Source organism: Protopterus annectens, chromosome 3.part1 (assembly GCF_019279795.1).
Source record: "Protopterus annectens isolate FY-2018-M chromosome 3.part1, PAN1.0, whole genome shotgun sequence".
Classification (NCBI taxonomy): Eukaryota; Metazoa; Chordata; order Ceratodontiformes; family Protopteridae; genus Protopterus; species Protopterus annectens.
The window spans coordinates 1,805,953,136-1,805,976,528 of record NC_056732.1 but is presented as its reverse complement, the minus strand read 5'-3'; the positions used below and the strand labels follow the sequence as shown (position 1 = coordinate 1,805,976,528).

The 23,393-nt window shown below is 43.9% G+C and overlaps 1 protein-coding gene across 1 annotated transcript in view; it reads right to left on the bottom strand.

Moving 5' to 3' along the window:
* Positions 1 to 23,393, bottom strand: part of LOC122797874 — a 250,769-nt gene that overhangs the window by 113,500 nt on the left and 113,876 nt on the right. The window contains exon 2 of the mRNA XM_044066396.1: positions 1,128 to 1,876. Coding sequence (XP_043922331.1) covers positions 1,128 to 1,663 — 536 coding nt within the window. The 5' untranslated portion in view covers positions 1,664 to 1,876. The remainder of the gene's footprint in view (positions 1 to 1,127; positions 1,877 to 23,393) is intronic.

The window sequence follows — 23,393 nt, the reverse complement described above, 5'->3', positions numbered from 1 at the left end:
AATAGAACAGCATGAAAACTGGAAGTCTGTGGTGAGTTTAACACCAGCATCATCTGAACTGCTTGTTAAATATTACTGTGTCAACACTCACTTTGCCATTTCGCACTACTATTAAAATAGATTACTGTAATGCATCAATTATGAGGAAGGTCTGTGTTGACTTGTGTGTCCACTTCTAGTCGGGGTGATGAATGTTGCCAATTTCAGGGCCTGAAATCTGAATAACAGATATATACCCTGTGGATTCAAACACCCACTCTTTCACTTTCTGAACATCAGGCATCCACTGTAAATCAGATGCAGTAGCAGCTGAGCCAAAAGTCTTGCTCTCAAATGCAGGTCCTAGGATGCACCTCACTCTTCAACTTTAAACAATTCTAAAGATTTCGCTTGGAAAATGATCTCTGGCTAGAGACCCAGCACCCTGGTGAAAAAGCAAAGTCCACTACATGTGAAAAGAACTTGTGAAACAAAGCCAGAACTGGAGACCTTGAGCTCAAGCATTTGTTCCCCTACCATTTGTTACTTATTTAGCATCATTTCCATTCACTCCAGATGCCAGACCTTGACAAATGTTATAAGCTTTTCTCAACATCTGTGGGTCATGGGACTGAAGCAGACAGCAAGAAGTTTTAATTCCATGTTATGGCCACAGATAATGTAGATATCTGTGGTAACCTTGACTCATAACCTAATAATTGCAGTCACACTTTATAGACCTGGGTTTCTTTGTCATCGACTGTAGGACTTTTCTAAGTAAATGGTAGAAATAGATTTAAAATACACTACAGGCTGGAAGGAACTTGGGACCAGTGATTCATGCATTATCTAAGCTTTACCACAGGGACAACATGCATGACTTGGTCAAAGGAAAATGGATTGTGCATGCTGACATACACCTGCAAAAGGGATACAGTCAATGAGTCCAATGGGGGAAGCCACTAGTGGCGTGAAAACTTGAGATTTTTTTTAAATAAGAGATACCACAGAAATCAAAGAATGGATGTTCTCACATGCAATATCCACAGTAGAAGGCCTGTCTAATTAAAATCTGGCTATATTACTTTTACTAACATTTTAGCAGAAATGATTGATTTTTTAGGATCTAAAAATAGCCATATACTTACAACCATTCACTTATGTGAACTTTGTCAACACCTTGTACTGCGGAAAGAGCCTTTTTAAAATCCATGAGAACAGTTTTACATTCCTCCATCTGAAGATCAAAGTATTGTTCGCAGGCTGCTCCTTTATGTTCAGATAACTCAGGAGTGACTATACTGTTGTCCTTCATAAGGTTCTTACTTCTACTACATTCAGGTTTTGCCTTGTTTGAAACAGTAGCTTGTAAACCATGTTCTGCACTGTAATGCTTGGAAGACTGATTGCTACATACACCACCAATAGTCATGTTTATGTCACTAACGGATGTGCTGGCAGACTCCTCATCTGAAGATGAAATTTTATGCAGTTCCTCCATGTCTGTGGTTGAATCCTTATTCTGTGTACTCAAGACAGAATTAGAATCACCTGATAACAAGTGTGTTAGAGTCCAGCACTGAGTGGACTGATTATACCATAGTCTGATAAAAGGTTTATTTTTGTGACAAGAGGTGTCAAAACTTTCCTCATTAGAAGAGCTATCTTCATAAGGGAGATCCATAGTTACGATAAATTCAGAATGCTATCATCCAACTCAACTGACAATTCTAGATTATCATGAAATTTATATTTTATAACCTCCTCAGTGCTCTGAGGTCAGTTTTGTGTACTTGAGTGTTAGGTGCTTTGTGGACTAAGCAGGGTATTCCAACAAAATACAATGTCTACAAAGGTTGCGGTGGCTGAAAAACTGAGAATGGTATTCCAGCAAATACTGTAAATGAAAAAAAAAGAGTAAGTAACTCCAACAAATGAGATAGAACATCACATGAAAGATTTAAACACATAAAAAAATTCAAACTGATATTTCTATTTTTAAGACTAAAAAAACAAATACAGCTGTGCTTCCCCATTCAACTGTTTTTACTAATTCTTCAGTTTTTAAGGCTGCCTTTGAAGCACATGCTACCAAACCTTATTTACAATGTCTGTCTGCAAAATTACCACTTCTGGGCCATTCTGCCTGCTGTTCATATGTTCATAGATTACTACAAGGCTAACTGCTCTTGTGAGCCATTTTAAGCCTAGCTAATTATCCCTTGTGAGACTCAAACCCTGCACCTTGTGCTTGTAAGGTAAAAGGCCACCCTCCCAACTACCATTATCTTAGCTTTAAACAAATTACAGCAAAATGGCATGGGGAAGGATGCATACATAAAACTTTTACAGCCCAGATTAGAGTGCTGGCCCAGTGCCAGAAGGCTAGCTAAGAGAAAAAAAGGACAAAACTGAAAGACAATCAGTTCATCATCCTTAAATAACTCCCATGTTCTGCAGGTAAGAAAGTACAGGAAGGAAGCTGTTGGTAGGACAATGGCCATTGTGGAACTCACTGCATGCTCACCTCATAGCATAGTGTGAAATGAGTGCAACACAACACAAATATCTCTAATTCTATGTTGTGATGGAGGTCAGGATGAGAATTTGCTGCCCATGATTAACAAAATATTTTATGTATAGTAAGATAAGACTAAAAAAACAAATACAGCTGTGCTTCCCCATTCAACTGTTTTTACTAATTCTTCAGTTTTTAAGGCTGCCTTTGAAGCACATGCTACCAAACCTTATTTACAATGTCTGTCTGCAAAATTACCACTTCTGGGCCATTCTGCCTGCTGTTCATATGTTCATAGATTACTACAAGGCTAACTGCTCTTGTGAGCCATTTTAAGCCTAGCTAATTATCCCTTGTGAGACTCAAACCCTGCACCTTGTGCTTGTAAGGTAAAAGGCCACCCTCCCAACTACCATTATCTTAGCTTTAAACAAATTACAGCAAAATGGCATGGGGAAGGATGCATACATAAAACTTTTACAGCCCAGATTAGAGTGCTGGCCCAGTGCCAGAAGGCTAGCTAAGAGAAAAAAAGGACAAAACTGAAAGACAATCAGTTCATCATCCTTAAATAACTCCCATGTTCTGCAGGTAAGAAAGTACAGGAAGGAAGCTGTTGGTAGGACAATGGCCATTGTGGAACTCACTGCATGCTCACCTCATAGCATAGTGTGAAATGAGTGCAACACAACACAAATATCTCTAATTCTATGTTGTGATGGAGGTCAGGATGAGAATTTGCTGCCCATGATTAACAAAATATTTTATGTATAGTAAGATTACTGAGAACCACTTAAAGGATTAGGATTGCCACAAGGCATTTGTAAATGGAAGACTGACAAGTGACAACTGGTATCAAATATGGCAACATATGTTACTCAAAACCTGTAGTGTGATTTTTTGGTGGGGGCAGAATTTGTGATCAAGACAACATTCTCTAGTTTCTCTAGAGGGAAGTATAGAATAATGATTTTAAATACTCCATCCTCGTACAAATAGTGAATAACACAGCACATCATCATAGAGTTAAAACAGAATGCAGTTTTATTTATTTTTATTTATTTATTATTTATTTATTTAACATTTGTTGACCGGGAATGTCCAACTAGGTTCCACAGAGCCTGTTTTCAGCGGAGGCCTGGGGAGAAATGCTCCAGTTATACAAGATCAATGATCTATAACCATGCCTGGTAAAAAAAATCCAGGACCATAAACATCCAGACATATCCTACCTAATAATGCCATAAAAGGTTGCTGTTTTACATGCAAAGGATATGCAAAACAAAAGACATCTCACACAATATTGGCTCTTTTACTGGATGCTGTAAAAAGGCTGTTTGTGCATAAATGTCGCTTTTCCCAGCAAAGAAGTTTGTGCATGGAAAAATGAAAGACTGAACCGAACAATGAATTTTCACAAAAAAGCTGTTTGTGCAGCAGAATGACTAAAATTCCCTGTTGTTCACTATCAAGAAAATGATTGTTATGCAAAAACGGCAAATAATTACTCACTGTATTAGCTGATCTGGGAGAATGCCATTTGCAATATACAACCACAGGGATGTCCTTTTCTTGTATCCTTTGTGCAGCAAAATTTCTCAGATCTCTGGCACACATTATAAGTGAAATGTACATATCCTGCTGATGCACATAACTATTTCATGCAGCAGAAAAGAAGAATTTGTCAACTCTGGTACTCTTTAGTTCAAACTTCTTGCACCAAGTGAGTATACAAAAAAAGCATTCATTTACCTCTTTAAACAATTTCTGGATCCCTTGCAATCATGAACCTATCCTGGCACTCACTGGACAGAAGGTAGGGAACAGAAGTTTGGACAGAGTGCCAGATCATTGCAGGATGCACAACAACACACATGCACATGTACTCACAAATGCACACAATCTCACCCAAGGACATACGCACCTGTAGATAATATAGAGGATCACCAGTTCATTTTGAGCAGCATATCTGTGGGATGAAGGATGATACCACAGTACCCAGCAAAAACCCACATGGACACAGAATAGATGTGCAGATGCCACACAGAAGGCAATAGAGCCAAGAGCCAAACGAGAGAGCCAAGAGTTATGAGGTTGCAATGTTACAATGTTAATTGCCATACCATTCCACTGCTCCAATAAAAAAAAAAATATATATATATATATATATATATATATATATATATATATATATATATATACATACACACACACACACACACACACACACACACACACACACACACACACACACACACACAATACATAAATAGTAGCAATAATAATGCATTTTAGCTTACAGCTGTTTGACATACAGTGCCAATCATTACAACCTCCCAACAGACAGAGAGACAGAGAAACAAGCACACACACACACAAGCACACACACACACACACACACACACACACACACACACACACACATACACACACATGCACACACATACCTGCTTTCATACATTCTGTGCCAATCATGGCTGAACTTACTATACTTTTGTCACCCCCTTGAACCCAGATCATACTTCACAGCCCTCTCCAGCCTCCTACTCCACTCGTTTCTTTTGTATTTCCCACTAACTTACCTTATCCACTTCATCTGTGCAGACCTTTCCTCTACCTGTTTTTCCTCCTCTATACTCACCTAAGCTACACTTTTGTTATAATCTCCTTCTCTCCATTCTTCTTTCTTCTATAGCCATAATATGAACACCATCTCTCATACTAAGATATCACTCAATTTCCTCTCACTGTCTCTAATCACAATCTCTTATATCTCTTTAAAATATAGGTTCATAGGTTCATAGGTTTATGCTAGGCTATCTGCCCTGGGGCATTTACAAGCCTAGCCAGAGTGTGTTTGGCTTTCACCACCCTTTTAGATCGGTTTACGGTGCCCCTGTAGAGTAGGTCACAGAAGATAGCCCTTTTAAGGTTAGATTACTGTGCCTCTGTCTTGCAGGGACACAGAAGAGATCCCAAGGGTGAACTTACGATCTCCCATCCACTCATCAAGATTTCTCTTGAAGAGGGTCAGCGAGGGGCTCTGCCTAACATGGACTGGGATTCTGTTCCGGAGTGAGGGCAACCTCTGGGATATGAATCTGTTCCTCCAGCATGTCCTATTTATTTCTGTGCTGAGGTTTAAGTCCCTGGAGTGTGTAGCTCTAAGGGATTTGGATTTCCTGAGGTGGAGCATGTCCATTAATTCTGGGTTGGACATGGCTTTATATGTCAGGCATAGATCACCTCTGAGTAGGTGGTAAGCAACTGAGTAGAGCTGGAGTTTCTTTAGCCGAACTGCATAGGGCATCTGTTTGAGTCCCTTGATCCTCTTGGTGAGGTACTTTTGGGGCCCCTCCAGTTGCTGCAGGTGTTGGGTAAGGTACAACCCAAATGGGGCATTGTATTCAATTATGGGCTTGATGAGTGATGAGTAGAGGGGCACAATGACCTCTCTTGTTCTAGATGTGAACCCTTTCGTGATAAGGTGGGCTATATAGAAGGTCTTTCTAACCACTCTGAAAATGTGATTGTCAAAAGAGAGGTTTCTATCTACTTGGGTCCCCAAGTCCCTAATTACTTCTTCCGTACTTAATGGATTACCACCTATGTGGTAATTTGTGGACACTTTGTTTTTCCCAAAGGGGATGACTATGCACTTTTTGGCATTTAGCTTAAGGTCATGGATCTGGCACCAGTTATCCATCTCTGTGAGACCCTTTTGGAAGATGCTTGTGTCAGCCGGAGAGTCGATTATGGTGCCCAGCTTGCAGTCATCTGCGAACTTGGTCAGCCATAGTCCTCCCGTATTAGCCTGTACCTCAGAGAAGTATATACCGAACAAGAGAGGCCCCAGGACTGAGCCTTGTGGGACGCCACTTGTGACTGGTTTGGAGTCTGACATGTCACCTGCAATACTGACCATTTGGGTTCTATCCCTGAGCCAGTTTGCAACCCATCTTGTGACATAGGGGTTGATATTTAAGCTGGTGAGCTTATTTATGATGCCCGAGTGGGGTATTGTGTCAAAGGCTTTTGCGAGGTCCAGGTAGGCCATATGGACTACCTTCCCTTCATCTATGGCCTTGGTAACTGTTTCAAAGAAGTCGACCAGGTTCAAGAGGTAAGATCTGCCCTTAAGAAAGCCAAATTGGATGGGATCCAGTGTCTGGAGGTAACCAATGTATTTGTTTATGAGTTCCATGATGATGCACACCATAGCTTTGCAGACCAGACTAGTCAGGCTTATAGGGCGATAGTTTCCTGGGTCCGTTGTGGCACCACCTTTGTGGAGCGGGACCGCTGTTGCTGTACGCCATTCCTTGGCTACATATCCTGTAGTAAGGCTGAGATTGAACAGTGACTTTATGTGAGGGTTTAGTTCTTCTTGAAGCTCATGTAGGATGTAGCCTGGGACACCATCTGGTCCCATTGATGCTGTGTTTTTTGGTTTGGAGAGGGTAGCTCTCACCTGTACATTTGTGATGTCAGGAGGCTACATTCTGTTGGGATAGACATTTGGTCTTTTGGGGGGGAAGGGGGGGAGTTTGCACTGAACCTGTCTGCCACGATGTTGGCAATGTCTGTGGGATCACTGTATTTTTTGTCATTTTGTACTAACACAGAGCATATCTAAGAGTTGCCCCCCAGATTCCTGACATAACTAAAGAAGGCCTTGTGATTATCTTTAGTGTCTTGTGCAATTTTTCTTTCGAAGCTGGACTTAGATAATTTTATGAAGGATCGTAGTTTCTTGCTAGTACTGATCAGAGATGCCTTCCCTTTTTGGGATTTTGCTCTATCATGTAGCAGCTTCCTCCTCCTGTTGTATAGCTTATTTATGGCCAGGGTCCACCAGACTGGTCTCCTGCCTTTGGAGGAGTGAGTCTTGGTTTTATTTTGGATAGCATGATCCATGCATTCCTGTAGGTGTCCATAGAATGCATTTGTAAAGGATTCTGCTGTTTGGGCAGTATTTTCCACTGGCCCGGTGGCTTTGAAGGATTCCACCTCAGTTTTGAGAAGTGTGAAATTCACTTTTGAGAAATTTTTCACCGTGATTTGCTTGGCTGGGGGTGGGGATGGGATATGGATGCCCAGTGAGATTAATTTATGGTCTGATCTTACCAATGAGGGACATACCTCTGGTGTGGAACATAGAGTCCCCATGTTAGTGATGACCAGGTCCAGTATGTTATCCCCTCTTGTGGGAGTGGTGACCAGTTGTTCCATAGCATTTGAGTTTATAAATTCTAGAAAGCGTTGGGCAAGGGTGTTGGGTCTTAAGTAGTTTTCCCAGTTGATGTTTGGGTAGTTGAAGTCACCCAATATTATTGTGTTTGGAGAGACCTTCATATTCTCCAGTGTTCTCAGGAAGGCCGAGTGGGGTTCCTGAGTTTGGGAGGGTGGTCTGTAGCAGGCAACAAACTGAAAGGCAGTTTTGCCCACTGTTAACTGTACATGGATGGTCTCCAATGCTTCGTGTAGTGCCACAAACCTGGAGGTATGGGAATCTTTGATGAATATGGATACCCCCCCCCTCCTTTTGTGGTTTGGTCCGAGTTTTGGGGTCGAAAAGCATGGTATGAGGTATAACCTGGTAGTGCTGGGGTGCTCTCTGGGGCCTTGTACCAGGTCTCTGTCACTGCAAAGATATCGATATTCTCCATACTGAGGAGAGCCTCGAGTGCGTGCATCTTGAGGTTTAGACTTCTGGTGTTGAGCAGCATTACCCTTAGTTTTTTTTTTCTTGTGTTGTCTATGGAGGTGGGTTTGTCTTTTCAGCCTTGCCTAAAAAAGGCAATATGGGGGTGGCAAGAGCCTTAGCCAGTATTCGAAAGCCTGGGGATAACAGGTGCAAGCCGTTCCTAGCGAAGCAATGTGGCTTGTCAAGCATGTCATTCCAGGCTGACAGACACTGAATCCCCTTAGAATGACACCAATACTTTAGCCAATTGTTAAAATTGATCATTTTGTCTTTATACTGTGGCATCATTCTTGGTGAGGGCAAGATGCTACTCAAGGTCAGGGTCATACCGGTCTGGGCTACATGATCAGAGAGCTCCTCTATGTCTCTTTTCATGTAGTCCAGGGAGGTACGTCTCAGGTCATTCATACCAGCATGGACAATGACAAAGTCATATTTGTACTTGCTTTGGAGTGACCTGAGTGCTTGTGTTATGTGGCGGATCCTGGCACCCGACAGGCAGCTTACAGTGACCTTCTCCTTGTTCAGTCTGGTGAGAGGGACGTCAGTGAGTCTGACAATAGAGTCCCCTATTACAAGTGTGTTAGGTGTGTTGTTTAGCCTTAAGTGCTGTGGCTGTGTGGCACACTGACTTTGTGAAATACGTGATACGTGGGTATTGTTGCGGGGTAGCGGTTGCTTGGATGTCTGCTTTGGAGGTCTCTGCTGCTTTGGCAGATTTTTATTTAGAGCCTCTGAGTATGTTTTTGTGTGTTTATGTGTTTGGTTTGCTAATGTGATAGGTTTATGTGAGACTGGAATAGTGGTGTATGTGGTTACCTTCCCCTGCTGACTGACTGTGCCAGTTCTGGGTTGAGAGAGCTCAGCCTCCAGTTTGGCTATATAGTTGCATCTCTCACATATATTTGAGTTTGATGGGAGGAGGAGAAGGTGGTCTGTGTACAAAAGGCAGTTGTACCATTGCCTCAAGATACCCAGATTCACCAGCTGGACTGGAAACTATCTTATTAGTATTGTCTTAGGTCTCATTTATCACATACTAGTCTAAGTAACAAGTAATATGACTACTGAGTTTTTCTAAACATATTTTCTACAACTCAAGTTGTTTTTCATTTCACTTTACTATGAAAACACATGTTCAATGTGTTATTCTCATTACATTTTTTTAACTCTTATGATTTGTACTGTAACATGATACTTCATGATTTTAAAATACCTGTATTTGATGTTTTGTAATGTAATGTGATACTTTGTGATTTAAAATATCTGTACTTGATTTCTAAAGATTGTGATTGTTTTTTTCTACCCTGGCCTCCTCTGAAAATGGTCATTTTCTGGCCCAGTCAGACTTTCCCAGAGAAGAGAACAAATATATATATATATATAAATATATATATATATATATATATATATATATATATATATATATATATATATATAAATATATATATATATCTATATATATATATATATATATATATATATATCGTAACAAAAAATGCTGAACCAACACAATAAAATACCTTCGGCCACACCAATAAGCGTAATGCTGCTAATTAGTCGAGTAAAATGCTGGACAAACTTCAATAATCCACTGGTACCCAAATAGGCTCACAATCCTTTAATGGACATCACGACACTACACCATAACCACGGCAAACACGTAAAACACTTCCTGTTTGAGCAGAAAGTCTCACACAGAATAACGTGAATACATAAAAAGACTGTGCACAACAAAAAAATATGCACAACAATATGCACAACAAAAAAAAAAAAAAATAAATAAACACAGAAAACTGTGACAGTTTAGCGCTTTCAACCAAATCCAATGGTCTTCTTCAGAACATTTCTGCAAACTACAAAATTGAGCCATGACAGCTCCAAATAAAGGGTGTATAGGCTGTGGAAAGCATGACAATGGCCAAATAAATGGCCATTGGCATGCTAAAGTGTTTAAAAAAAAAAAGTAACTTTTATATTTTTTTAACAATATCAGCCGTTTAAGCACATGGCAGCAGTGGGCAAATGGGATCAGCCGTAAAATAAAAAAAAAACTGAAATAAGCAATCTGGCAAAAATCAGTATTATGCCGTTATACTCAATGACAGGCAGAAGACACCATGGCCAGTGAATAGTGGTTGCTAAGAGGGGAGTCTCAGTGTGTGACATATAACTATGCATTAGCAGGCAATCCTATGCAAATGAGGAGTATGATACTGAATCACAGATTTCCCTGCAGGTCTAGCTTGCACCCAACCGTGTAGGAGCAATAAACCACAGAATAAGTCTAAGAACTAAATGACTTCATAAAGGGGTGTGTCATGTAAGTTGTAAGCTTATTGGAGTCCTATGGCCCAGGTTTGCCCTCAGCTAAGCACAACTAAGGCAGGGTGTGTGTCTAGGGCTGTATTATCCTACATCAAGAAAACCATGGTGTGCACATTGCAGGATGAGCCAAATTCTCGTAAAAGGTGCTTACATCACTTAAGCAGGTGTGTGGAGCGTGCACCAGGTGTAAAAAGGGAAAAAAAACAGAAATAACAGCTCTGTGCACATCTGAGGACTGTGTTTGAGTGGTGCGCCCCCCGGGCTTAAACAGGAAGGCAATGGGAAGGGAAATCAGTAGTAGGAAGGTAACCAAGGAGAACTAACATAGCTGGCAGGTAAATGTATCAGAATCAGCCAATTACACAGGCAGCAGCCCAGCCCAGAACAGTACTATAAACCATACAAACACCTTTCCCTCTGTTTTTTCCCACAAACTCTAAATTAACATTGTATACACGCGGGGAAATTTTAAATAACAAAAACAACAAAATGATAAGGGCTGCAGCAGCGATCATACATCAACAAGTGGAAGAGGCTGAGGGAGGTGCGGATGAGAAAGCTGTCAACCAACCTGCAGTGAGGAGACAGAGAAGAGTGTACAGACCCAGGGTCACCTACCAGGGACTACATGAGCTGGAGATAGTGGAGCACTATATGGTGGACAGGGACCTCCTACAGCAAATTGTTGAGCTGTGCCAGGCACGGCTCATGCACAGAACTAACAGAGGGGAACCCATCCCAGTGTTCACCAAGGTATGTATAGGCCTAAGAATACTAGCTACAGGTACCTTACAAAGGCCAACTGGGGATATGATGGGCATCCCACATGCATCAGCATCCAGGGTACTACACCAGTTCCTGGATGCCATGTCAGCACATGCTGGTGAGCACATTTATTTTTATTTATTTATTTATCATTTGTTAACCGGGAAAGTACGACTTGGAATGAAGCCAATTTTCAGCAGAGGCCCGGGAAGAAAGGCTCCAGATATATTTCCACAACACCTGTGAGGAGTTGGCCAGCAACATGTGTCTCTTCCACCAAATAGCAGAATACCCTGAGGTAGTGGGTGCTATAGACTGCACGCACATACTCATTAAAGCACCACCTGGTGAGCAGGGTAGGGTCTACATCAACTGCAAGGGCTTCCTTTCCATCAACTGCCAGGTCATGTACAATGCCCAGGGCATTATACTGAAAGTGTGTGCTGGCTGCCCTAGAAGCTATCATGACTCCCACATCTGGCATCTGACACAGATGTACCACAAATTTGCCAATGGGGACATCCCATATGGTCAGCTAGTGGGGGATGCTGGTTATGCACTGCTCATGACACCCATCAGAAATGCACACCCGAACAAGAACTCCATAATGAGGCACATGCATGGACCAGAATCATAATAGAGTGTGTGTTTGGGATGCTCAAGGCACAGTTCCTGTGCCTGGACACATCCGGTGAAGTCTTGCAGTACTCACCAGCTACATGTACCCAAATTTTCATAGTATGTGCCATGCTGCACAATATGATCCTGCAGAAAAAGCTGCAGCAGGAACAACATGGAGCAGGGCCATACAGCTCCCCACCATTGCCTAGGCCTGCACAGGCACAGAGTGACTCAGAGGAGGAACAACCTGAGCCTGCCCAGTAGGCAGAAAGAGGCATGCCCAGTATGCATTGGCCTTGGCAAAGAGGCAACACATAGCATATACACTGACACAGTAGGGACCCAGGGAATGATACCTCTCTCCAGATCCCACAAACAGTAAAAGTGATGCCAAACAACACACTACCTGTGCTTAATCATGTACAGGGAGTGTACCATGTGCATCCAACATAGTCAGCCCTCCAACACCATCCTCAATACTGGCACAGCCACAAGGTAAGTCACTCTTCCTACCAAATGCTGAATGGAGTAGTATGTGTAGTTACTTGTATCTATGGTATGGATGTCAGCATGCATGGGAATCGGGTGGCTGATTGGGTTGCCAGCAGATAGTAGACACTTCTTATGGCAGCATGAGATCTGTAACAAATACTGGTGTCACCATAGTAGCCTGTACTACACAAGGTGACAAAACCCACTGCAAGAAAAGTACCGACCCACATGTGTGTCCACATGACACATGCATGCCAGTCAGGGTGGCTCACATACCCAACAACAGTCTCAGCCAGAAGAACAGGTGTAGACAAACACAAACAAATGCTGTGCTAAGGCCTCTGATTGATGGCTATGGAGAACATCCCCCCCAGACCTACACAGATAGACTTTACAACAGGTCAGGGAGTGGGATGTCACATCTGAAGGGTAAGAAGTCAGAAACTGAAATGTAGATCAATGAAACCTAATGCCCGTAGTACACGGATATGCCTCTAGACAGTATGATAGGTTAGAATACAGAATGAAATGGTGTACCCGAAATACCAGGACAGACATAGCAAATGAGTACACCTGTCAGGTGTGCTCACCCCTCAATCCAATGTAGAAATGTAGCAATAGTCAGGTGTGCCCCCCCCACAATCCACTGTAGACATGTGGTAACAGTCAGGTGTGCTCCCCCAACCCCATGTAGAAATGTAATAACAGTCAGGTGTGCCCCCCCAAAACCTATGTAGACATGTAGCAACATTCAGGTGAGCCCCCCAACCCTATGTAGAAATGTAGCAACAGTCAGGTGTGCACCCCCCCAAAACCTATGTAGACATGTAGCAACAGTCAGGTGTGCCCCACAACCCTATATAGACATGTAGCAACAGCCAGGTGTGCCCCCCAACCCTATGCAGACATGTAGCAACAGTCAGGTGTGCCCCCCCAAATCCAATTTAGAAATGTAGTAACATTTAGGTGCGCCCCCTCTACAATCCCATGTAGAAATGTAATAACAAGTATGTGTAGGTATAATAACAGTGGAGCACAGATTACATGAGTTGGGCAAGGTAGCAGGATAGATTGCAGCATGTGTACACTATGCAGGTGTGTGTGAGTTAGGTTGGTGTGTTGTGCATTGTGTGCCAATGGTCAGTATGTATGCATGGTGAGGTATGTCCTGGTAGTCAATGCCCAGTACTGCCGATGACAGGGCCAAGGTATCACAACTGCAGTGCCATGCACAATGCTGTTCAGCAAAACTCAGCTCAGCAGTAAGTCATAGTAAATGTTTGGAAGTAATATGTGTCACCATCTGAAAGATGGACATGGCATGAATGTTGGCTCACATAAACAACCAGTACACAGGGGGAAGTACCCCAGACAGACAGTGTATAATATGTAACTGTCAAATGTACACACCCTTGGAATTGTACATACAGGTTTGCAGCACATCCATTGGCCTGCTAGTCAGGAATACCGATGTCATCTGGCCCAATGCTGGCAGACAGCAAAGGTCATAGGAATGATGTATGGAGAAACACCAGATGTCCCTGCACAAGCCATCAGAAGCGGAATGCCCCATGCACATCCGTGAGTCAGATGCAAGTAATGTCCAGAGCACACATGCACCCAGCTCACACAACCACCACCTACAGGTACCACACCAGTCTCATCCCTGCTGTTGTGAATGAGTACAATATGACCCCAACCTGTGTATGGCAATAGCTAAAGTATGCAGCATGCAGAGCAGGTGTCCCATGCAGGTGTGTCTCTAGTTGTAAGCAGCACCCTGCCAGCAACCATCCAACTGAATCAATGCTGACAGATGGTATCGCCCTGAACACCTTGCACACATACCCTGTAGCCCCAGGGTAAGATAGTTTATTGCAGTAGGACTGACAGAATGCAATGGCCTGCTAGATCTGGCCTGCATCACTACCAAATGGCCTAAAGTCGTCTGCCAAAGGCCTGTCTCTCACCTGTACTGCCAATGAATGTCATGTCATCGACTCCAAAATAACAGCATAATACAGTCCACAGAACCCAAATGCAAGGTCATCTGGACAAATCACAGTAACATGGGCACCATGTATCATTGTATGAAATGTGTACCAACACCAAATTATTGATGTGATGAGGTGATAACTATAGGGAGAATACCAGAGTATGTCTGCATGAAGTATGGAAGAGTATATAGTAATAGAGGGGTGGTGGGATGGAACATGTGTGACATGGAGTGTGTGAAGTCCAATACTCAGCCATGTGCACATACTATCCCTGGCTGCAAACACAAGAATGGGTGGGCTATAAACCTGCTCATAAAACACAGTGTGTAGGTGTACTGTCCAGAAGTATGATCCCTGCCTCTGGGTAACCTGTGTGAAGCCATACAGCTGTGAGTCATCGCCACACCAAGATATGGCTGTACAGAAATGGCAACGGATGTACAACCATGGGATGCTTCCCCTCCAGAATGGCATGAATGTGCAAGAATATGTAGGCTGCTGACCACAATTGTGGACACAGCTGCATTCACTTTGTTTTCCCCAGGCCATCACTGCAAACAAGTTGGTCAACCTGACAGTACTTGATGACATAAAACCCCAGAGTGTATAACAGTACATATGTCTGAATATCTCTGCCAACCTCAGGACCATGTAGCAGAAGCAGCACAGACACACCTACCTACAGTACCTCACCATCCATTGCCAATTCAGAATACTCGGAGGCTCTGAACAAAAATCTACCAAAACAGCAGAGGCCACCTAAGCAGACACCCAAACAACCACCACCTCAGAACACAGCACCTGCAACACATAGACCTCACAGTCAGAGTGTCAAACAGTCACAGCCCTTAAGGCCAAACACAATGCCAGACACACTAGTCATTGGTGACTCCATAGTCAGACACACTGACGTTCCGCTCACCAGACTGAGTAAGGAGAAGGTCACAGTAAGCTGCCTGTCGGGCGCTAGAATCCGCCACATAGCAAGCACTCAGGTCTCTCAACAGCAGGTACAAATATGACTCAGTCATTGTCCATGCTGGTGTGAACGACCTGAGACGTACCTCCTTGGACTACATGAAAAGAGACATTGAGGAGCTCTCTGATTATGTAGCCCAGGCAGGTATGACCCTGACCTTGAGCAGTATCCTACCTTCACCAAGAATGATGCCACAATACAGAGATAAGATGATCAGCTTTAACAATTGGCTTAACCACTGGTGTCATTCAAAGGGGATTCAGTGTCTGTCTGCCTGGGATGACATGCTGGACAAGCCACGCTGCCATGAGGGACGGCTTGCACCTGTCACCCCTGGGATTCGGATATTGGCAAAGGCTCTTGCCACCCCATAGTGCCTTTTTAGGCAAGGCTCAAATTCTAAACCTACCACCCTAGAACACAAAAAGGAAAAACTAATGGTAATGCTGCTCAATGCCAGAAGTCTAAATCTCAAAATGCACGCACTCGAGGCCCTTCTCAATATGGAGAACATCGATGTCTGTGCTGTGACAGAAACCTGGTTCAAGGCTCCTGAGAGCACCCCAGCACTATCAGGTTTTACCTCATATCATGCGTTCGGCCCCAAAATCCGGACAATACCAAGAAAGGAGGGGTATCCATATTCATCAAGGACACCCACACCTCAAGACTGGAAAAGCACGATGCATCGGAGACCATCCAGGTGCAATTAACCATAGGCAAGACTGCTCTGCAAATTGTAGCATGTTACAGGCCACCTTCACAAACTCAGGAACCTCACATGGCTTTCCTGAAAACACTAGAGGGGATAAATGTATCACCAAACACCATCATACTAGGTGACTTCAATTACCCTAATATAGACTGGGAACACTACTCAAGCCCAAACACCCTAGCCCAAAAGTTCCTGGAATTCATAAACTCAAATGCCATGGAACAACTAGTCACCATCCCACAAGAGGAGATAACATACTTGATCTCATCATCACGAACATGGGAGCACAACGTCCAACACCGGAAGTATACCCCTCACTGGTGAGATCAGACCACAACCTAATCTCGCTGGAGGTCCTCATCCCACCTCCACCTGAAATAAAAAAGACCACAGTAAAGAACTTCTCAAAGCCGACTTCACACTTCTAAAGACTAGTGTGGTCTCCTTTAAGGCCCGAGCGGAAAACAGTACTCAAGCCGCTGAATCACTCACAAATGCCTTCTACCAGCACCTGCAGGACTGCATGGATAAGGCAATCCCAAGCAAAACAAAGACTCTCTGTACCAAAGGCAAGCGTCCACTCTGGTGGACCCCAGCCATAAACAAACTCTACAACAAAAGGAGAAAGCTACTACAAGATAGAGCAAAATCCTTAAAAGGTAAGACACCCTTGATCACTATAAGTAAAAAACTAAGAGCTCTCATAAAATCATCCAAAGCAAATTTTGAGAGAAAAATAGCTAAAGACTCAAAAGACAATCATAAGGCATTCTTTAGCTATGTTAGAAACCTGGGAGGAAACTCCCAGATATGCTCAGAACTAGTCAAAATGATGTGAAGATTACTGATCCTACAGACATTGCCAACATACTGGCTGACAGGTTCAGTGCAAACTTCTTTCTCCCCCAAAAGGAGAGATATCTATACCAAACGATTGCAGCCCCCCAAACATTTCCAACGCCCAAGTTAAAACTGCTCTCTCCAAAGCAAAAAACACAGCATCCATGGGACCCGGCGGTGTCCCCGGCTGTGTGCTCCACGAACTCAATGAGGAATTAAACCCACAACTAGGACAGCTATTTAATCAAAGTCTTACCTCTGGATATGTACCCAGGAGTGGCGCACTGCAACTGTGGTCCCACTTCACAAAGGCGGTGCTTCCACCGACCCTGGAAATTACCGGCCTATTAGCTTGACAAGCCTTATCTGCAAAGCCATGGAGAGGATCATAATGGACCTCATAAATAAAGACATAGGAATTTGCAGACCTTGGATCCAACCCAGTTTGGCTTTGTCAAAGGCAGATCATGCCTTTTAAACTTGGTTGACTTTTTGAAACAGTCACCAAAGCCATTGATGAGGAAAGGCAGTCCATACAGCCTACCTGGATCTGGCAAAGGCCTTGATACAATACCTCACTCGGGTATCATTGAAAAACTCAGCAGCTTAAATGTTAACCCATACATCACAAGATGGGTTGCAAACTGGCTGAGTGACAGAACCCACAGGGTCAGAGTTGCTGGCGCCATGTCAGACTCAAAGCCTGTCACAAGTGGGGTCCCACAGGGCTCAGTCCTGGGCCCACTCTTGTTTGGCATCTACTTTTCCTCAAGTACAAGCAAACACAGGAGGGTTATGGCTGACAAAGTTTGCAGATGACTGCAAACTGGGAGCCATAGTAGAAAACACATCTGACACGGATATCCTTCAGAAGGGTCTCACAGAAACGGATAACTGGTGCCAGAGCCATGGCCTAAAGTTAAATGCCAAAAAATGCATAGTCATACCCTTGGAAAAACAAGGTTACCCCTAGCTACCAAATAGGTGGCAATCCACTGAGCACAGAAGAAGTTATCAGGGACTTGGGGACCCAGGTTGATTGTAGTCTGTCATTCGACACCCATGTAGCTAAAGTAGTTAGGAAGACCTTCTACATTGCCCACCTTATCATGAAGGGATTCTCATCTAGATCAAGGGAGGTCATGGTCTCCCTTTACTCATCACTCATCAGACCAATGATTGAGTACAATGCCCAATTCGGAATGTATCTGACCCGACACTTGCAGCAGCTGGAGAGACCACAAAAGTTCCTCACCAAAAGGATAAAGGGTCTCAAAAATCTGTCCTATGCTGCCCGACTGAAAGAACTCCAGCTCTATTCAGTCGCTACCGCCTGCTCAGAGGTGACCTTTGCCTAACATACAAGGCCATGTCAAACCCAGATTTGATGAATATGCTTCACCTCAAAAAATCTAGATCCACCAGAGCCACAAGGGCGGAGACTTAAACCTCGACACGGCTATTAATAGGACGTGCTGGAGGGATAGATTCATCACCCAAAGACTCCCTATGCTGTGGAACAAAATCCCGGTATATGTGAGGCAGAGCACCTCGCTGGCCATGTTCAAGAGAAATCTTGACCAATGGATGGGAGATCGCAAATATACCCCAGGGATTACCTCAGTGTCACTGCTCGACAGAGGCACAGCAAAATAATGGGTATAGTTCCCCATACTTAAGGGGTGGCGTAAGCCACAAAACGATGGGCTAGGCTTGTAAATGCCCTCGGGCAGATAGCCTAGTATGAACCTATGAACCTATGAACCTATGAGAACTCATACTGTCAACTGATCTACAGATGTACTGCAAAAACAGTTTGCTAGCTATAGCTGTAGAATGCAGAAGTCTGCACTGGAGTACAAACAACCTGGAATGGAATCACACATTCAGTACAGAAGGTCATACTAGGCATGCTCCCACACTTTAAGAAATGAAGGCCATGTCAAACAACAAAATACTGAAAGATCATACTGGGCATGCTCACACACTGAAATAAATGAATCCCATGTCTGCCAACAACAGTGGACCCTACATATCTGTCAGCTGCAGATGTTACTGCATATACCCTCAGTATGCACCAGTCATGCTTTGCACACACATTGGATAGGAATACACACATATATCCAATGCCAACACACAACAATAGGCCAAAGGTACACATACATACATGTGTGGAAGAGAGTGACAGTCACAAAGAGCCAACCATCATGATGCCTGTCCTACCCAGCACACATCCAGATGGCTAAAACCACATTATGTGCACAAAGCAATCACCGTAGACATTTGCCTCTGGCATCATTAAGCATGATATTGTCTATGGTGCTAGTACTAACTGTGCAACATGACTGTAGAAGTCAGTAGTCATCTAGCAGTTGCATACACTTACGTGTGGAATATAAACGTGTGCGGGACTGTGTGTGGAGTGTCTGCCCAAGATGAATGGGTTATGGCCCATGCACACAAAATCACTGCCCCATTGCCCAACTATGTCAAGGCTGCTGATGTCATCCACTGTGAAATACATCCTTGGGGAAGGAATAACCCAGTAATCTCTGTGGCACATGCTATAACTGCGTAATGCTGTAATGTGATAAACTAGTTAGAAAGGAGTTCTATTCCCAGGCATGGCAATTTGTGTGTGTGTGTGTGTGTGTGTGTGTGTGTGTGTGTGTGTGTGTGTGTGTGTGTGTGTGTGTGTGTGTGTGTGTGTGTGTGAGAGTTCCTTTGTCAGTGTAGAGAGCAATGCTTTTGAGGCCATCCACAGGCACTACAACCTCCATTGCCCTACTTTGGGAAGTTTGCTGATGTTATCAATTGTGAAATACACCTTCAGGGAAAGATTAGCCCAGTTGTTTCTGTGGTATGTGCTATAACTGTGTAATGTTGTAGTGTGATAAACTAGTTAAATAGGGGTTCTGTTCTGAGGCATGGCAAGTGTGATTGTTTGGGTGTGTGTGTGAGTTCCTTTCTCAGTGTAGAGAGCAATGTTTTTGAGGCCATCCACAGGCACTACAACCTCCATTGGCCTACTTTGTGAAGTTTGCTGATGTCATCAACTGTGAAATACACTTTTGGGGAAGGAGTAGCCCAGTAATCCCCATGGTGCATGCTATAACTGTGTAATGCAGTAGTGTGATACAGTAGTTAGGTAGGAGTTCTCATCCCAGACATGAAAAGTGTGTGTGAGTGTGTGTTTCTCATTCATATCCTGTGTGGAGGTGGCTGTGAGTGTATATCAACTGGTCACATTGTTGAGCAGGTTTTGCAATTTTCCTATATGGTGGCCCTATGATACGTCACAATGTCCACCTTACAAGGCTAACAGATGTCAATCAGTCGAGAGGCTGGGGTGCCAATCCATGCCCCTACATGTGATATCAAGGCCTGGTGAACATATTAAGCAACTATAGTATTACCCAGAAAAAACTCTGAACCCATGTATTATACACAAATACACTTGCCTAGGCAACAACCGGTATGTTGGTAGTACCCTGCATATAGTGCACAGATAGTAACCATGGTGTGATTGCATTGGACTACAGAAGGCATAGCACCTTGTCCATCAGTACAATTGGCACATAATTGCAGACAGTGCGCCTTCACTATGTTCCCCGCTGGATGCCTAAAACAACTGTGGTGCAATCAAATGTCATCCACAAAGGACATACCATGCCTTACACACATGCCCTGTATGGACAGATGCCACTGACACCAGGGAATACCTGTATCATGCTATCAATGTAGGTGCAGGGTCAACCTGCTGTCCATTACCATGTCCCGTCACATGAGGCCAGGACTAGCACATCTGATGATGACAATCTGTGCACACAACATGGGCCATCCAATCCAGGTACACTTCCACACATCACTGTACATGAATGTGGGATGTGCACATCATAGACACTGTCCATGTCAGGCAGTATTTAACACATACATGGCAAGCATTGCAAAGCACTGGCCACACACAATAGTAACCCCAGTGTCTGGATGGTGAATACAATACCCACCTGTGTGGGTCATTCCATACAGTACACCCCTGAGCCACACTGCAGACCATTCTCATGTGGCCTGATGCCAAGGCATAACCTTCACCTAGCCTTGTGCAGACCTCTGGCACAGCCAACCACTACACACCTATGAAGCAATGCATACATGCATGTCAGTACTGGCACCCTGTGTCTGTGTGGTGTATGATGCTTCCAACCACATTCACACCCAGTACAGCTTCCATTAGCATACTGAAGCATGCTATCTGATGTCAGACCCCTTCACATACCCTTTGCCTATTGAACTTCATGATAACCTCTGTGGGCCATTTGATACCTGTGCATAACTGTATTGTGGCAAACTAACTAGTCATGAAGTGTATTCCTGACCCTGCCAAGTGTGGCAATGTGTTTGAGTCCCTTAGAGAGTGTGGCTGTGTTGACGCTTACACCTGTTCATGTGGAAAGGCACATGTGCTACACCTACCATTACGCTACTATATCACTGTTGCAGATGTCACTCACCAGCACATATACGTCTGGACAGCTCACCAACATGTAAGCTATGTGGCGCATGCATACACATGTGATAACTATGCATAGTCAGTCAGGGGTTTGAAACCTTGTAGTGGTAGGTGTGTGACACAAACATGGTTAGGTTTTACTCACCCACCCCTTCCCTGATGTACTTTGTCTCTCACTGCCCCTCTCACACCCTCTCTGGTGGATGTTGATTCATAGGTTCATAGGTTCATAGATTAGTACTAGGCTAACTGCTCTTGCGAGCCACTTTAAGCCTAGCCAATTATCCCTTGTGAGACTCAAACCCTGCACCTTGTGTTTGTAAGGCAAAGACCTTAACCATTAGGCCACCCTCCCTCCCTTGAGATGTACACCTGCTTTCCTTAGGAAGCAGCTTGTATTTTGTAAGTGATATTCATGATCAGCTGATGGCCTCTGCACTAATTGCAGTCCTCCACTAGCTGATTGCACAGGAAACAGCTGTGGTAACATTCCCATATGCAATTGCATTGAAACACACTACAATATCTAGGAATATCATGTTGGTGCTGGGCCGTAACATTCACTGTGAGTGGAACCTACATCTGGTGTTTGGCAAACATCATTGCAGATAGTTATGGGAGTTACCTCAAACAACATACACTGTGGAAAAAGGCCAACAGACAGGAGGGGGATGTGCCAGACATGACTACAGAATGTAAGTGTTGCTATTCCTCATTTAGAGTAATGTAGGTTTAACATGGCGTGTGTGGTTATGGCTAGTCTGCATGTTTTAACAACTCTCATGACAGTGCTATGTTAGTGATTAGCCCCATCTGTACTGGACTCTTTTGTTTCTTGTGTTACTCACACAACACCTATCTGAGAACTGCTGAAGCATAGTGTGAGGATTGCAGTCAGTACATGATGACAGGCATGAGAGTAACTGACTTCATATCCCCCATTGGACATACATCACAGACATCCGTGGTACGACCATAAATGTCTGAGGTTATCACAGCAACATGCAGTATTGGGGCCATGTTCATGCCACCAGCCACAAGTCTTTCACCCTTTGTACATATGTCATGCAGTATATATGTGTGTGTTCTGCTTGCTCTGCAACTGTTCCAAATCTGGTGTCCTGGGTTAATGGGAATATCTATGCATGCTGTCATAAGTAATCCTGAATGCTGTTGACTATTACTAACCCATATCTGTCTGAAACCTGCAACACCATAGCCTGTATGGGAATGCGGCCCCAGTGTACCCACCTGTCCCACCTCAGCTGACCATGGCATGGGCCACCAGCACGTCTGTGGCCCAGCCTGGGACATCCTCGTCCACTGGCCTTGCACCTCCTTTGTGTGTAACCATGTAAGGGGATGGTGCTTGGCCCTCCCTGTGAGCAGGTTTGACAGGACCTTGTCACCCTTGGTCATGTCTGGCCCGTGGTGCGTAGTGAGCTTTGTAAGGAGTTTGGAGACCAGATACACCAGCTAGAGGGACAAGTGGCACAATTAGAGGGTCAACCTGCCTGTCCTACCTAGCACCCAACACAGTCACCTGTGGGGATGTGAAGGTGCACTGGTGATTACCCATGGGTGAGGACCTCAATCCCAATGTTACCATCTGGGGGCTCATGGGCCTGTGACTTCCGAACACCTCTCCCCATCCAAGGTGTTCACCCCCCACATGTGTCATATACCTCACCTGTATGCCTTGTCTGTCTTGTCTGTAATCCTACCCAACCTATCCTCCCCAAGTATACCTACTATACATCCCCAACATCCCACTCTCTCCTTAATAAAAACAAAAAAGGGCAATCTGTTCCCAAAAGAAAATCTCGCCCCAGACATAGCTATCCATTTCACACATGTGTCCACTGGACACATGTAATTTGGTTTAATTGGCTTCACAACATAATATTGTTGTCCTCACCCCTCTTTCAGTTATGTCAAACTA